General features: G+C 45.6%; 1 protein-coding gene across 1 annotated transcript; it reads left to right on the top strand.

Moving 5' to 3' along the window:
- Positions 1 to 569: 569 nt before the first annotated feature.
- On the top strand, positions 570 to 3,002 carry LOC147898208 (trans-cinnamate 4-monooxygenase-like). Its single transcript, XM_087378825.1, has 3 exons — positions 570 to 1,686; positions 1,795 to 1,919; positions 2,060 to 3,002. Exons 1-3 carry the CDS (start codon positions 884 to 886, stop codon positions 2,647 to 2,649), a joined length of 1,518 nt encoding a protein of 505 aa, XP_087234951.1. The 5' UTR covers positions 570 to 883; the 3' UTR covers positions 2,650 to 3,002.
- The last annotated feature ends 14,235 nt before the right edge of the window (positions 3,003 to 17,237 follow it).

The following is a 17,237-nucleotide window of genomic DNA, read 5'->3' as shown; positions in this document are numbered from 1 at the left end:
TCGGCGAGGGAATGGGGGGATAAGGAAAAAGCATGAATTGAAGCCAAGTGTAAACGAGATTTATGGATGGCAACTTTGTGGGGGAATGAGATGCACCCTTGAAAGCAAAGTTTAAGGGATGTTCAAATTGATTGGTCAATGTGGGTGGAGGGTAGTGTCATGCGCGTGGGACAAAATTAAAGAATAGAGGAAAAAACACAAAACAAAAAAATTTCCCCTTTTTCCTTTTTTATTTAAAATTTAAAAAACCGGACAGTGCCATGCATGCATGCAGGCAAGGAAGGAACTCGTGGACTAGGTCACGTTCCAAAAAAAAAAACCAAGTAAAATCGAAAAAATTTTACAAATTGAATTGAGAGGCCGAGGACCCCCGAAAAATGAAAACAATATTTGTGATATAATAAATGGCGTCAGTAATTAAAAGACGACGAGTCTCACGCTTTACCTACCAGCACCAATTGTGTTGGAGTTGCCACGTCAAAATCGTGCCACGTCACGACAGGGCCACGTCATCGTCTTCTTGTTCACCACCTTCAAAAACGAGCTCCTCAGTTCGCCATAGCCAGAGCTTCTGAGCTCCATCGCCATAGCCAGCCTTCCGCGGCTCATAATCGCCATAGCCATCCCTTCTGCAGCTCCATCGACATAGCCAACCTCTCTGGCTTGTAACTGCACTTCGTCACCTCGCTCCTCGATCGCCTGCAACTCAAAATCGCCATAGCCAGTTTAGAATCGCCATAGCCAGCCTTCGGCAGCTCAAAACCGCCATAGCCAACCTCCATCCTCATCCTCGCACCTTTCCCATCTCTTCACCTCTTCCTCCCCCTCCATACCCAGCTCCTTCCCCATCGCTATCCCCATCTCCTTCTCTATTTCGATCGCCATGTCTGTGGTTGCCTCGCTCCTCCCCTCCTCCCCTGAATCCATCCTTCTCTCCCTCCTCCTCCTCGTCCTCGCCTCCCTCGCTGCCTTCCACTTCTCCCGCCCCAAGCTCCGCCTCCCCCCCGGCCCCCTCGCCCTCCCCATCTTCGGTAACTGGCTCCAGGTCGGTGATGATCTCAACCACCGCAACCTCTCCGACCTCGCCCGCAAGTATGGCGACATCTTCCTCCTCAAAATGGGCCAACGTAACCTCGTCGTCGTCTCCTCACCTGAGCTCGCCAAGGAGGTCCTCCACACCCAGGGCGTCGAGTTTGGTTCCCGCACCCGTAATGTTGTGTTCGATATTTTCACCGGGAAGGGCCAGGACATGGTGTTCACAGTGTATGGAGATCACTGGAGGAAGATGAGGCGGATCATGACTGTGCCTTTCTTCACTAACAAGGTTGTGCAGCAGTCCAGGATTTACTGGGAAGAGGAGATCAATCTTGCCATCGCGGACATTCGGGCTACCCCTGAGGCTTCCACCTCTGGAGTTGTCATTCGGAAAAGGTTGCAATTGCTCATGTACAACAACATGTACCGAATGATGTTCAACAGGAGGTTTGAAAGTGAGAACGATCCTCTGTTCCTCCAGCTCAAGCGATTGAACGGCGAGAGAAGCAGACTTGCCCAGAGTTTCGAGTACAACTACGGCGATTTCATTCCTATTTTACGCCCTCTTCTGAAACGCTACCTGCAGCTATGCAAGCAAGTGAAAGAGGAACGTCTGCAGCTCTTCAAGAAGTACTTCATTGATGAGCACAAGTAAGATTTGCCGAATCTAGTAGCTTGTAGAGCTCGATCGATTTCCGAAGGGCCTCTATCCCCCTCCCGATGTCGAAATCTCTGAAATCTCCTTGTTCTGAATCATAGGAATTTGACCAGCGTGAAGCCTGTTGACGAGAAGTGTGCGATCGATCACATTCTTGAAGCCCAGGAAAATGGAGAAATCAACGAAGATAACGTCCTGTACATTGTCGAAAATATCAATGTGGCCGGTATGAGCCAGAGCAATGGGTGCCTCTCCTCTGATTTCGTCCTCTCTTGCATTGCCCCTAAGACAATTTCGCAGAGGGTCCATCTCTGGACCCTCTCTTACTTGTTCGTAAAATTAACTTCTCTTTGTCCGTTTTTACAGCTATCGAGACTACCCTATGGTCGATCGAGTGGGGTATCGCTGAATTGGTTAACAACCCACGCATCCAGCAGAAGGTGCGTGAGGAGCTGAACTCCGTCCTGGGCCATGGCGTCCCCGTCACCGAGCCGGACACGCCCAAGCTACCGTATCTGCACGCGGTGGTGAAAGAAACTATGCGTCTACACATGGCGATTCCTCTACTGGTGCCGCACATGAACCTGCACCAAGCGAAGCTGGGCGGATACGATATTCCAGCGGAAAGCAAGATCCTGGTGAATGCATGGTATCTAGCGAACAATCCAGAGACGTGGGACAAGCCCGAGGAGTTCCGTCCGGAGAGATTCATGGGACAGGACAAGATCGAGGCAAGCGGCAACGATTTCAGGTTTCTACCATTCGGAGTGGGGAGGAGGAGCTGTCCAGGAATAATTCTGGCGATACCCATTCTGTCATTGGTGCTGGGTCGATTGGTGCAATCGTTCGAGCTACTGCCACCTCCAGGCCAGAGCAAGGTGGACGTGACGGAGAAGGGAGGACAGTTCAGTCTGCACATCGCCAACCATTCCACAGTCGTTTGCAAGGCTCTTTGATTTTCTTCTTCATCAACTCATCAACAACCGACGGACTTTTCCGCGTTCACGATCTTGTTTGTAAGCTCTTCTAGTTTTTTCTTCAAACGAAAGGCAGCAGCAGCTGTAGCTGCCTAGTCAAAAGCTTCTCTACCTCACACTCCTGTGAGTGACAATGGACTAAGGCCAACCGAATACTTGTATGTGCTCTCTAGTGTTGTCTTATTGGTTCTTCGATGGTTAGCTCTATATCATAATGTTGTTGTTTAGTGTCACTCAATAGAGGTTATAAAACTTTACATATCCTCATACCTATTCCTTGTGGTGAAATGCTCTTTAGTGGCACTAAATAGATGGTATAATACATTACATCTCCTCATAGCTATACCATTGGTGAAATGGAGAGGTTTTAATCTCTCCTAACCTCAAACCATAATTCTAACACTAAATGTAATACATTGAAAAGGTGGTATACGTCTTATAAACAAGAAAATTGTAATCAATTTGCAAATTTAAATAATTCTCAACAATATGGGAGTAAGTGAGAAGTTGCCCCTAAATCAATCAACTCTCGTCTTTTGGAAAAATTGGTAGGGAATGTGAATAACCTTGTATAACAAAATGTCTCATAATGCAGGATAGAGTCATAAGCTAACATAATAGCTCATGATATAGGTAGTCTACATAAAGTATAGCTTACATAATATCTCATGATGAAATGACAATAATGTCTCAAAATGGAGTATAGAGCTATACGCTAACATAATGGCTCATAATGTAGGTAACTGACATAATGCAGGATAAAGTTATAAGCTAACATAATGGTTCATGATGTAGGTAGTCTACATAAAGTATAGCTTACATAATATCTCATAATGGAATGACAATAATGTCTCAGTATGGAGTATAAAGCTATACGCTAACATAATGGCTCATAATGTAGGTAATTGACATAATGTATAGCTCACATAATATCTCATAATGGAATAAAGGAATGTATAGCTCACATGTTATCACATGATGGAATATAGAATTACAGCTAACATAATGGCTCATAATGTAGTACAAAATTGGAAATTAAGAAATCATGAATATGTAAAATTTTTGAATATTAACTCAAAATTGAATTTCTACTACCTATAATAGGACAAGCCCATGCAATCCAACGCTATATAGCAAACAGAAAGGCCATAATGGATGCACCTAGTGTAAAGGATACACAAAATATGTGCTATAGAACATTTATTGAAAATTCCCATCAATTAGAGCACCCTCCTTTACACTCTAGATCAATTGAACTCGAGATTGGTTAAGCTAAGTTTAACTCTGCTCCTAGAAACATTTTAATGAAAATTTGTTTAGGTCTCCCCTCCTTTGAACTTAAGATTGATTGAACTTGAAATTGATGAAGCCAAGTTTGACTTTGCGTAAACAATTCATCTCCTTACCTAAAGTAAAATGAGCAATGTCGTGTAACACTCTCTCTTTTCTCTCGGAGCTTCTAGAGCTTTCCTTACTCCTCCTTCGCCCCTACCCCTCATAGCTCTACTTGCGTTGCCTCTATTGTATCAACTCATGAACTTTGAAGATCCAAGTCTCACGCTACATCTCTCCCTCTCTCCTCCTCTCTTGCTACCTCTATGATGGCCCCTCCTTGCTCACTCCTTCCCTCATCGCTCTCCCTATCCTTATCTATTCTCTCCATTATCTTCTCTTTGACTCGTCATGTCCTAATTGCGCTCTTATTCTACAAGAAGAATACAGATGTGTGTGTGTTGCCATCAATATGAAACATCAGTAAACTACTCATTTCACCAAGCTTTAACGAAACCACGGCAATTGCTTTGAGTTCATATGTAGAAGTGTGACCAAAGGAGAGGGAGACAAGGGGGGATGCAAGGCTAAGTGAAGGGAGAGAGGGGGAGGAGAGGTGAGGTGAGGGTATGAGGGGCAAGGAGAGGGAGATGGAGGCAACAAGAGAAGGGGCATTGAGTGGAGGAGGGGAGGGGGAGGCGCCTAAGCAAAAGGAAGTGAGCGGAACAAGAGGGGGGCATTGAGCAGGGGAGGGGAGGAAGGGGCAGTAAGAGGAAGCGAGAGGTTGAGAGGAAGAAGAGGGACCAAGGAAGGGAGAGGCAAAGAGGGAGCGAGAGGCTAAGAGGGAGCAAGGGAGATGCTGAGAGGGAGGATAGGTGAAAAGGAGAGGCAGCGATAGAGGGGAGGGAGGGAGAGGCTGAGAAAGGAGGAGCAATGGAGAGGGGGAGGGAGAGGCTCAATGGGCCTGAGAGGGAGTGGCTAACGGCGAGGACGGGGAGGCACAAGGGAGGGGGGAGAGAAAAGCTTAAGTTAATGGAGCGAATTAGTCAGGGGCATTACTAACTTAGGTTAATTGGTTTGGGAGGGAAAACTAACTAATAGAATTTTATTTTTGAAGAGGTATTACATCCCCCTAACTTATACCATGAGTGAATACTTTTTTGTGCAAAAAGGATTGTTTTGCTATGTTATTTGTGGTACTTGACATCTTGAATGATTCAATGCCCACAAGTAATACATGGTGGTTGGGAGGTGAATTGGATGTATGAAGGTGTGAAGTTTGATCACATGCATTTTGCAATGATATAAAACTTAATGGCTCATAATGAGTGTACATGATGAGGGTACACAATAGCATACAAAGTGAAAACTATGTTAGGGCATTTCGCTTCTTCTAGTTTGTGATATTTGACCTCTTGGATACAATTTCTTTTCCACACAAACATAGATCATGTTTGGCGCCCATAAGGGTGTGGTTTAGAGGTGAATTGGATGTATGGTGTGAAGTTTGATCAGATGCATTTTGCAATGATATAACTTTTGAAAATTGAAGGTGAATGGAAAGAGTAATCAATTGAAAGACAACTTGGTGGACCAAAACAGTGTTTGTTCCATCTCCAAGGTATCATAATACTTAGATGGGATTTCGCATGAAATTTTCTTGGACTGAATAAGAGCTATCTTCCCTCTTTTGCTCTTTGTAAAATTCAATTCTCCTTTCTAACACATCTTTACATGCTCCTTATACAATTTCTCGAACAATATGTGGCCAAGCAACTACTCCAACAATCATTGATAATAGAGGTATAACCTCCAAATGGTTGTTGCATGTGGCCATTCTCCTAATGTGGCACCACCAATGGTGGAAAGTTTAAAAGCCCTCAAAAGGCTTTAGGATAGGAAATGTGAATGTTACACTAATATATCTAGAGTTTAAGATCCCTTGGGTAGGATATCTTGGAGAAAATATATGTAAGATGTATGCTCACGTGACCTTGATGTAAAATCTCTACATACATATCAATGCTATTATGTGCCAACCAAACTTTGATTTTTTGTGGCTTGATATATGAAAGAATACCAATGCATGCCAGCTTTCTACGATGTCAAACTTTTTTTAAACTTCTAATGTGACATTATCTCTAGTGTAGAGAGGAGCTAGAAAGTGTGCCTCATTTCATAGACGCATGCTTGGTAAGAAATTTTTTGTTTGAGCCTTATAGCCATTTTTACAAAATAATGGGTGCCTTCATCTAGAGGACCTCTATGTAAAGTATGTTTTAAATAACAAATTCTCCTTAAAGTCGAATCATACTCATGGTAACCACTTCCTCTAATTTGTTTTATCATTTATGATTTAAAAGTATCTAATGTTGTTGAGCATGTGGTGCCTGTAGAAAGGGGGTATAAGAGAAATTTGGAGTATATCTTCTAGCTATGTAAACATTAAGGACGTTATATGTAATCGTTATTCAGACAACTTCATCTCAATATGTCATTGTTTATTCAGGCTAGAGTGCAACCATGCCTCATTAGAGTGGTGTCTATTAACAAACATACCCCAATGGGAGTAGAAGTAGAGAGGATTATCATGGAGAGATTAGATATTTTGGGAAAAATTCCGTCCATTTAATCCCCAACAAAGTCATTTGTTTAGGAACTAGGGGAAATTTGATTTTAGTTGCCCATATCAATTATCTAGCTATTAACAGTTAAAGTGTTCTATTGCATGGGCAAAATTAAAACATTTCACAATGGATTAGTTACTCTGTGAAGGTAGAATTTTGCTTTACAAGATAATAGTTTATGCATGCTCTATTATGTCACAATGTGAAATGGTCATTTCAATCAAGATGATGTATATAACATTTGATTTTATGAGACTAGACTTAGTCATACAATTATTATAGATGAAATTGATTTACATAAAATGGAATAATTACACCGTAGAGGTTGCCATGTCGTATAATAGCTTACGTACAATGGTTTTATTTTCAATGTGGGCTTGCCATTGTGGCTTCAATGACTTTGCAGTTTTGTCCACGTGGACAACCACATAATACTTCTCTAGTGCTAGCTTTGAGCCCATGATTTTTTCCCGGCCCCGTTTTGCTATGTGCCTCCAAGCTTTTCCATAGCTTAGGCAAGAGACCAAAAGGTCTTCTTAGCTACCCCTTTGGTACTGATGTTTTTCTCCGCTATTACACTCTACACCTACCACTGCTAGGGCCTAAAGGAATTCCTCTATCGCTTTTTCTACACCCTTATGTTGCCAACTTCACCCAAGAGCTCCCTACAAACGATTGAATGGAACTATCTAAATGTGTGTTTTTCGCCCACTACTAGTGACTAGATTGCATGTTGCTAAGGCATATCTAATGTACTTAATGGGGGTTTTATATAGGGATTTATCCCGCTCAAATTATGTCAGCTCAAAGATTAATAAATTCATGCGTAAAACCAACATGGTATATGGCAATCCATAGGCTGCCCTATTTTTTGCTACCTAGGCCTACTAATAGAACTCGCAAATGGCCCATTTACCTCACCATTGCTTGCTTGTTTGTAGGTGTCGGAGTAGACACGTTTTCCCCATGCTTCATAGGGCTCCCATGTGTTGCTCTATGGATGGCCAACACCATGGTTGATGAAATAGATTTGTGCATGCTAACATGGCAACTAATGTGATGACCAGTGGCAGCCCCTTCTTTCCCTCATCAAACCCCATGTCTTCCAAAAGTGTTATTCCCTTGTGATCTCATTTGGGGACTTACTATGTGGCTCAATGGATGGCCAATACCATGGTTGATGAAACAATTTGTCTTGATGAGTACCTAAATTGACACTAGGTAGGGTATATGCATGATCCTCACATGGCAATGAATGTCCTACTTGTGTGGTAGCCCTTACTAAGACATCATATAAGATCCTCAATGGAAGCGCAATATTCCAAACTAATGGCATTTTTACTCCTTTTTGCATACATGAATGTCAAGAAATTTATTCCAAGTGATACTCTATTAACAATACACTCTCACTTGTAGTTACCCCTCCAACATCATGATGTCATTTTGGGTATGCCATGATTCCACAGTAAGGAAGTAAATTTGGACACCAATGCAAGAACTCTCAGTTTCATGCACACTGACAAGGAGCACAAAATTTTGGCCAAAGGAAGAGACGAGACGACGATCCCAGTTCTATCTAATGTTTCTATTGCTAAGTCAATAAAATCAGCTATTTCTACGTACTTTGTTTTCATAGGAGAGAGAGAGGGTGAACCCCAAGTGGAAGTGAATCATATCGAGAAAGAAAATTTTCAGATTCTTGATTCTTTCAAGATTGTTTCTTGGACTCTCTTCCAAGAGAGCTTCCTCCTGAGCGACGGGAAGATGATGTCATAGAGCTATTTCCAGGAAGTGGGTCTCGAAATCGGCGACCTTATCGTGTGAAAGTACCACAAACCGAAGAAATCATGGCACAGGTACACGATCTACTTTCTAAAGGACTCATCACACCCAGTTCTTCACCCTTCTGTTCACTCGTGCTCTTAGTTCAAAAGAAAGATGGCTCCTATCGTATGTGTGTGGATTATAGAGGCCTTAACAAAATGACGGTCAAAAATAGGTTTTCGATCCCTCGCATAGACAATATCTTGGACAGACTAAAAGGGGCCACGATCTTTAGTCACATTGATTTCAAAAGCGGGTACCGTCAAATAAGAATCCATCCTAAGGATATTCAAAAGACAGCTTTTCGGACCACTTTCGAATTATTGAGTTCTTGGTAATGCCCTTCGGGTTAACCAATGCCCCAGCCACTTTCAATTGCATGATGGACCGGATTTTCAAACCATATAGACATTTCACAGGTACTTTTCTTCGATGACATCTTGGTCTTTTCAGAGACAGAAGAAGAACACAAGGAGCACTTGGCCACCGTGTTACAAGAACTTCAAAATCACAAGCTTTTATTAATGGCAAGAAGAGCGAGTTTTCCCTTTATGAGATCCACTATCTTGGGAAAGGGATTCGGATGGATCCTGCCGAGATAAGAGCTATACAAGAATGGCCAGAGCTTACCTCTATACCTTAAGTATGTAGCTTCCTCGGGCTTTGCTCTTGTTACAAAGGCTTCATCTAACATTTACTGAGATTCATGGGTGTGTACGAAAAACAAATGCTAGCAGTCATTCATTCATTAACCACTAGGAAGCATTATCTTCTTGGAGCTGACTTTACAATAAGACCAACCATCAAAACCTCAAGTATTTCTTAACCCAAACAAAGATCTCCGAAAAGCATATGAAGTGGGCAAATTTTTTGTCATGTTTCATTTCTAGATTATCGATACTCCAAGATCCCGTAATAAGATAGCACATGTGAACACAATGTTACCATAACTCATTACAGGGACCTCGAGGCCATGAAAGAACTCTACCCGTAAGATCCAGATTTCAAAGAGATTATGAGGAATATTCAGCAGGGCAATCATCTAGTCAAGACTCATTGAAAGATGGTTTCCTCATGAAGGATGATCACCTTAGTACGACTCAAGAGATGAGAGCAAAAGGCTTGGAAGAATGTCATGCCCCTCCTTATGCAAGACATCGAGGTATTTCTTCTACCACAAAAGCCATTGAAAGATGTTTCTTTTGGCCAGGAATGCAGAAGGATATACACAAGTTTGTGACGAAAGGTCTCACGTGCTAAAACAGTGTAAGTATGATCAACACAAGACCCCAGGACTTCTCGTCCACTACCCACAGCACAGGGACCATGTGAGAGTATTGCTATGGACTTCATATTTGACCTTCCCAGATCCAGATACGGGAATGATGGAATATGGACCATAATTGACAAGTTTAGTAAGTAGACCCCACTTCATTCCAGTAAGAAAGACCATTAAGGTAGACCACATGGCGAGATTGTTTCTAGCACAAATCGTCAAGTACCATGGGATGCCTAAGTCGATTGTCAATGATCGAGACCCCATGATAACTAGTTTGTTCTGGTGAGCATTGTTTGAGAACATGGGTACGCAATGGATTTGTCATCTCTTTTCACCCTCAAAAGGATGGACAAAGCGAAAATGCCAATTCTAAGGTATTAGATCTTCTAAAGTGTTGTGTGTGCAAATAAAAAGCCGAATGGGAAAGGTATCTTCCTCTCGTGGAATTCACATACAATAATACTATTTACAGCTCCACAGGAAAAGCCCCATTCGAAGTCATTTACGGAAAGGTGATTTTGCCACCTATCCTCGAAATAAAAGACGAGATCTTTGCAACTGGTTAATATGTTCGAGACTTGGACAGAGCCTTTTTCCAAGTTCGAACAAACAGAAAGCCGAATAGGAAAGGTATCTTCCTCTCTAAAATTTGCATACAATAATACTATTCACAGCTCCACTAGAAAATCCCCATTCGAAGTCATTTGTGGAGAGGTGATTTTGCCACTATCCTCATAACAAAGGACGAGATATTTGCAGCTGACCAGTCTTTTCCCACACCTACTTAAGTTTGAAAAAGCACGGAAGGGAAAGAGAAAGTATACCAAAGCTGTCTCCTAGATATTATGGGCGTTTCCAAGTTACTAAGCCATAAATGAAGTCGTGTATCGTCGACCAGAGGTACCCTAGACTTGGAAGATTCACAATGCTTTTCATGTGAGTCTTCTCAAGAAGTACCAAGGACCAGAGCCCACAGAATCGGTACAAGAAGAGCCACTAGAGATGGAAGAGATAGAGGAGATCCTCCAACCAGAACGGATTGTGTATCACACCTTGTCAAGTTTAAGAACTATTCGGCACTTGATGCAAGCGGGTTGATGAGGACTTCTTCTCAGAATATCCTCAAGTTTTGCAATTGTATCAAGAAGCTTTTCCATTGAGGGCAACTGATTAGAAGCCGAGCGGATGTCACCATTTGGTACTTCTCTCAAGAAATAAAGTATAATCTTTATTAGAATTAACTTCGGTTAAAGAATGTTGACTTTGGTTAACTAAGAATAAGTTTTATTGTTTCACTTTTGCTTCGCATTGGTAAAAAGAGAATCGTGGGGACGTCCACGAGGGACTCAGTTTAGTCCAAGAACTAGGAATGCATGCATTTCGCTAACCTTTAATGGGTTAAAGTGTTGGAGTTCGTCTAGGACTTGGAAGAGTGCTAAAAGGCTCAAAAAAATGGAGCAAGTGGCAAAAAGCAGGTCCCACAAGGCAAAAAGAAACCAGAAGATGGCGCCATTAAAGGACCCATGGGGTTCTAAAAAGAGCATAAAGCTGCCCCAAGGTGGGCTAAAAGCAAGAAAGCTTAGCTCTTGTAAAAGTATCTTTAATAAAGCAGGTCTAGCTTTTAGCTAGGCCAAGTCCATAAAAGAAGGGGCCTCACAGCTCCTACTTTCATTCAAGGTTGTACTCAGCTTGTACAGAAATCAGGAAGATCTCTGGTGTCCTTCATGCTTTGAGTTCTCTATTTCCATTCATCTTTTCAGTACGCTTCTACACAGTTAAGTCTCTGCATTTTACATTGGTACCAGAGCAGCATGGTTTCTTCGGATCTGAGGAAGCTTTGAGGGAGTTCTGGCTGAAAATAGTTCCAATACTCCTAAGCACTCTTTTGGCATCAAATCGCAGCTACTTCAGGGCTTTAGGGCAGATCGCAGCAGAGAAAAGGCCTCCTAGAGCAATTCGCAGCAAGTCCGAAGGGCTGGAACTTCAAATCGCAGCAGGTATAGTGTCCCTGGGTGGCTGGAAAGCAATTTGCAGCAGGATCTTGCCCTCATAACAGGTCAAGCATGCCAACGATTAGTAGGTATGGCACCGGAATCAGCCTTACAGTCTCGGGAAGTGTGCAGGAGTAGAGGAAGTAATTCACAGAAAGAGAAAGGGAGCTGGGAGAGGAGGGAAAGAGACAATACACCACACTAGGGACTACAATTCCCCTTGAAGGTCTTTATTGCAATCAATAGAAAATAACTGTGTACAACTGGCTCTGAGAAGAGCACTACTGCTTTATTTATGATGTCTAAATGCTGTTTGAAAAAGTACACGAGTGCCAATCGGCATACAAAACTGAGCTGTAAAGTCCCCTATTTGAGGTGGAAATTGCAACTGTGGGTATGCTGCTGAAACAGGACTGGCAACACCTAGAACTGCTACTGTCTAGACGCACCCCTTGCTGCGTGGAATGACTGCCCTGGTTGCAGGGTATGTGGATGCTGATTGCGTCTGGCAGGAGGCCTGGTACTATGCATCTGGAGGGTGGAGCAGCAGGTAGGAAGGTCCAGAACTGAATGGGAATGAGGGGGCCAAGGAGCCCCTTATAGAGGGCTGGAAAACAGCCAACCTGGCAAGCAGTTTGAGTTTGACAAACATGTTTGGTCGGATCATTTGACCCTTGGTGAGCCCTAAGGGTTGACCATGGGCAACCCGGCTGGCCTGCAAACAGGCTGGCTGGAGCCCAAAAGATGTGCACATGGGCACCTGTGGGGCGTGGCAGTTGGCTTGGCTACCGGCGCTAGCACTAGCTAGCATGGCCACGGACTTGTGGATGCCCGTGACGTCCCCTTTTGTTGAAACTCGAACTAGGGTACGAAAGGGGCTTCCCATCGTGCTGATGGAGTTGACTACCTGTGGTATACTTGGATGATAAATCCTGATCCAAATGTCTAGTTCATGAATTGGGAAATGGTTGTTAAACTCATGAACCTACATGTATTGAATGCATGGATCTGGTGCTAACTCCTGGTAAGGATATATGATGTGGGTTGATGCTCCATGTTAGGTGATAGGGACGGAGGAAGACTGGGTTTGAGAGAGGCATCGTGGTCTTGTTGTAACCCTGTTGCCTACTGTAATATTGTATCTTGTTATACGAATGTCTAGATGGTGCCAGTCTCGAACCCCTTGAATGACTAATATCAAAGGTCGAGGTGGAACACCCTTACTCCAATAGATGAACTTGGACCCCATGGCATGGGATTTTAACATCCAAGCCTTGGTGCTGATTATCTGGTTGGACTTCGAACTGGTGCCACCATCGTGCTCCCAAGATGACGTCCATTGCTTGAGTAGGTGTAACCAGGAGTGGCTGACTGTGTACCCACCCTAAGATCTTCAGAGTGGCTGAAGCTACCTGCATGTTGCTCTCTATTTGCTGCCCTAGAAATGCACCATTCAAGGTCATTGGTTCCGTTGGCGTAAGAGGCAACTGAGCCTTCTGAGCTGCTTTGGTGGAGATGATGTCTGCGGAACTGCCTATGTCTGCCAAGATAAGGACCTTCCGACCGCCGAACTATCCATAAAACTGAAACATATTGGGAAACTGACGAGGCTCCCCCTTCTGCTGAGCTTCAAGTTCTTGGATGACTACTAAGGTTGTCCCTGCCGTCTGATGTTCATCAAGCTCCTCAATGACTACTAAGGTTGTTGAAGCTGCTGCTAGATCACTTGACGCGGCTCCCTCTGTTAGAAGCTTCTGGTAGTTCCTTTAAGATATCTGAAAACACGCTTCACGGCATGCCAATGGTGCATAGATGGGCTGTGCATATATCTGCTCAACTGTGAGACAGCATACTGTAGATCAAGTCTCATATAAATCAAACAACCAACTGCCTGCTTATAGAGAGTGACATCACTGCCATCCTCAGAAGAGAAGTGAAAACCAAGCTCTAATGGTGTGGATACTCGCTTGCAATCCTCAAACTGAAAACACTGCAAAAGCTGTCCAATGTACTTGGATTGTGATATCAAAATGCCCCCCTCACTGCTAGCAAATTGGATGCCCAGATATTAGTGCAGAAGACCAAGATCAGACATAGCAAATGCCTGCTGCAAATCAAGTTTAAAATCTGCAATTTGCTGAGCATGTGTCCCAGTCACAAGCATGTCATCCACATAAAGGACTAAAATCAGCAAATTTGTCCCACGCTTGCAGATGTAAAGGGTAGCCTCTGTAGGGCTGTCCTGAAAGCCAAGTGTGAGCAAATGTATAAATCCTCAAATACCAAGCCCGTTGTGCCTGCTTTAATCCATAGAGGGCCTTTTTCAAGCGGCATACCTTGCTTTCAAAACCTAAACAGCGGCTTCAGTAGTGGCAGACGACAAGGTCCCCCGCCTCCGGGTTATTGCAGAGCATCCAGAGTCCCTCCCAAAGGAGATCCTCCTGGAGATCTTAGATGGAGGCGAGTTCAGACAGCGTGTGGAAATCTCTAGCTTGCCCAGGTAGTGTCTTCGGTGCAAACAGATGGGTCACCTGGCACGGGACTGTTTGGTGGGCAAGGCCCCTCACCAGAGACAAGAGCATAGGGAGGCTCAACGCCGTCCGCCGGCCAGGCCCCAACAGCAAGCGAGGCAACAGCAGACTCAGACACCTTGGGTCGAGCCCTCCCACCGGACTCGGACCAAGGTGGAGAAAAAGAAGCCCTCCAAATCAGCTCGAAAAAACAAAAGGAGAGCCAGACTTAAAGAGCACGAGAAGGCATAGACTTCTTCTTCCCAGGACACAAGGAAGGGGAAGGTGCCAGCGGAGTCCCCGGACCGGACACAAATGGAGGATGAGACCTTTTTCGAGCTCCCCTCGAACCCGTAGGCGCCAACAGAGCAGATTACCCAGGTTCCCGTTTAGCGAGAGTCTGGAGCCCCAGGACAGTCGACTCCGAAGGTCCCTCCGCCTCCCCCGCCCCCTCCTCCCAAGGTCGCCCCCCCCCCCCCCCAGTTGCTGTTACTCTCACCTCCCCCCCCCCCCGCCTCTCCTTCTCGCCCCCCCCCCCCCTCGCCCACCTCCCGCCCTTCCTCGTCTCAGCCTACAGGCAAGGGGGTGCCTGAGCACTCTTCGACGTGGCCCAACCTGGCTCTGCCTCCTCACAGTTAGGGTCATTGGTGCCCTTTTCTCCGCTTCCAAGTCCTAAGCCCCGCCCTGGTCATCCTCTACCGAGAGTTTTGAAGGCTAGGACCATGGAACTACCTAGAGATTCCGGACAGATACCTGCTTGCTCTGGAGATGTCCTGACCTTACAACCCCGAAAGGTGGTTCCATAGGAGTGTACAGCTCTCGCACTCGTCCCTTCTAGGGATTTCACTTCTCTGCTAGTGGGAAGGAGCAGTGGACCCCCACGTTGTTTGATTTGATGATGGGGCAACAGATGTTCAACATGATGGAGGAGTGGCTAGGCCCGCAGAGGAAGGAACTGTGGGTCTCCCATGGGAAGACGCCACTTTTCAGTTGGATTTTTTTGTAGATGGACGGGACTTGGGAGCAGCTATTTGTGTACTTCGTCTGGGTCCTGAGGTTCAGCTTAAGAAATCATCATACTGGACGCTACAGCAGTGTGCGGATAGGGTTGGAGTTGAGGCCGCCTTCTTGATGCAGTGGGCCATCAAGGTAGGCATTGAGCCAGCTATGCCACTAGTTCGGTGCCGAATGGATTTGCATTACTCCCCCTCCAAACCACCGGCGAAGTCATAGAAGTCGAAGGTTGTAGTGCAAGCTCCTTCGCACAGGAGAGCCTTGTTTTCCAACCCCCCCGCCTCCCCATGAGTTGGATCATGGTGAGTTGGAACGTGCACAGACTCCACGATCGGGCACGTCAGCGACCCCACCACTTGTTACTTCGCCAGGAGTTACAGAGAGCAATGGTTGGCAGGGCAATGGATTTCCTTTGGGTACAGAAGCATATGTTTTCTTCCTCGGACATCAGATGTAGAGGCCACATCCTTCTTAGGAGAGGCCAAGAGATTTGGTCTCCCGCAGTGGGAAGGAGTGGAGGGGTTTGCATTTCAGTCTTGCAGGCGATCGCATTAGAGGTGTATGACCAGGGGGAGCTCATTACAGGCAGAGCAGTCTGGATGGGCTTACGGATGGGAGATTCCAGGATTGGGATCCTAAACGTGTATGCCCCAACTTGGAGATAGCAACGTCCGGCCTTCTAGAGGCGCTTGACCGATTGTCTCCCGGATGTAGACTCGTGGATTGTTGGAGGGGACTTCAACAATCTTGAGTTTGGAGAAGAGAAACAAGGGGGTGCTTCTTTCTTCGAGATGCCCGCGGCGGAGAAGAGTACTTGGGAGCAGTTTATCTTTTCGTTCTGCGACGGCAAGGACCCCCGGGGGGAGGCTGAGTTCTCCAGAACCCCTGGCAGTTTTAGTTTCTCCTTTGGCCAGCGCCGGCATGATGGATTGCTTGAGGCTGGATAGGTTCTACGTTGGAAATTGGGCCATGCATAGAGGTGGTTCCACGGGCATTCTTGCAGAGACTACCCTCTTAGACCACTCGCTGATTGTGCTTCATTTGGAGCAGCCCCGTCGAGGGCTCCCACAGAGGGAAGTTCACATCCCAGATGCGTTGATACAGGAGGAGGAGGTGGAGCAGGTCATATCGGAGATTTGGCAGCAGCCAGAGGACACTCCGGAGGGTGGCTGGGCATCTTGGATAGCCGAGGCAATTCAGAGGAGCAGTGAGGAGCTCCGCACCCAAGCTCTCCGCCATCGCTTTTCCCATTAAGGGAGAGAGAGAGAGAGCTTTGAGGCGTGACTTAGCCTCCATTGAGCGTCTCACGAAGCAAGACACGGACTCCCAGTGGCTGGCTGACAGATATGAGTGTGCACGTCTGGAGCTTCAGGACACGGAGTTGAGGAGGGCTGAGTATTCTTACCATTCCGCTCGTGCTCGTTGGGTACAACAGGGGGATAGGATGAGCCGTCAGTTCTTTCAGGCCACGAGGCCTGGGTCGGCAAGTGCCTAGTTGCAGAGATTGAGAGACGCTAGCGGCAGGGTGGTTTTGAACCCTCATGAGATTTGGAGTTGGCTTCGGATTTTCAGGCTAAGGCCCATGAGGCGGTATGGGAGCATGTCCCAGCTGTGGGCGCCAGTTGGATTCTCCCTTCACAGATGACGAGCTTCGGGAAGCTCTCAAGCCATTTCCGACTCGGAATTGCCCAGGGGAGGATGGGATGTCCCCAGTCTTCTTCGGGAGCTTTTGGCCCTTTGTGCACACCCCCCTTCGGCTAGCCTTTCAGGAGATCTTTGACTCAGGAGCACTCCCACCGTCCCTGAGCAGAGGCTGGATTTGTTTGATCCCGAAGGGAGGGGACAGCTCGAACATTCGACGATGGAGACCGATCACTCTGCTAGACGCCGCATACAAGATCTTGGCCAAGGTCTTGAGTTTGCGACTACAACCCCATCTAATCTACATCATCCACGACATGTAAACAAATTTTATACAGGAGCGTAGCATCCTCGACAACATCTTCACCTTTTGGGAGGCGCTGGATTGGGCCAGGGAGGAGGCGCAGCC

This window comes from Dipteris shenzhenensis, chromosome 9 (genome assembly GCF_047967505.1).
Source record: "Dipteris shenzhenensis isolate YYH24624 ecotype China chromosome 9, Dip_SZ_1.0, whole genome shotgun sequence".
Lineage (NCBI taxonomy): Eukaryota > Viridiplantae > Streptophyta > Polypodiopsida > Gleicheniales > Dipteridaceae > Dipteris > Dipteris shenzhenensis.
Note: the sequence above shows the minus strand (reverse complement) of the source record. Positions and strands in the feature narration are given on the sequence as shown.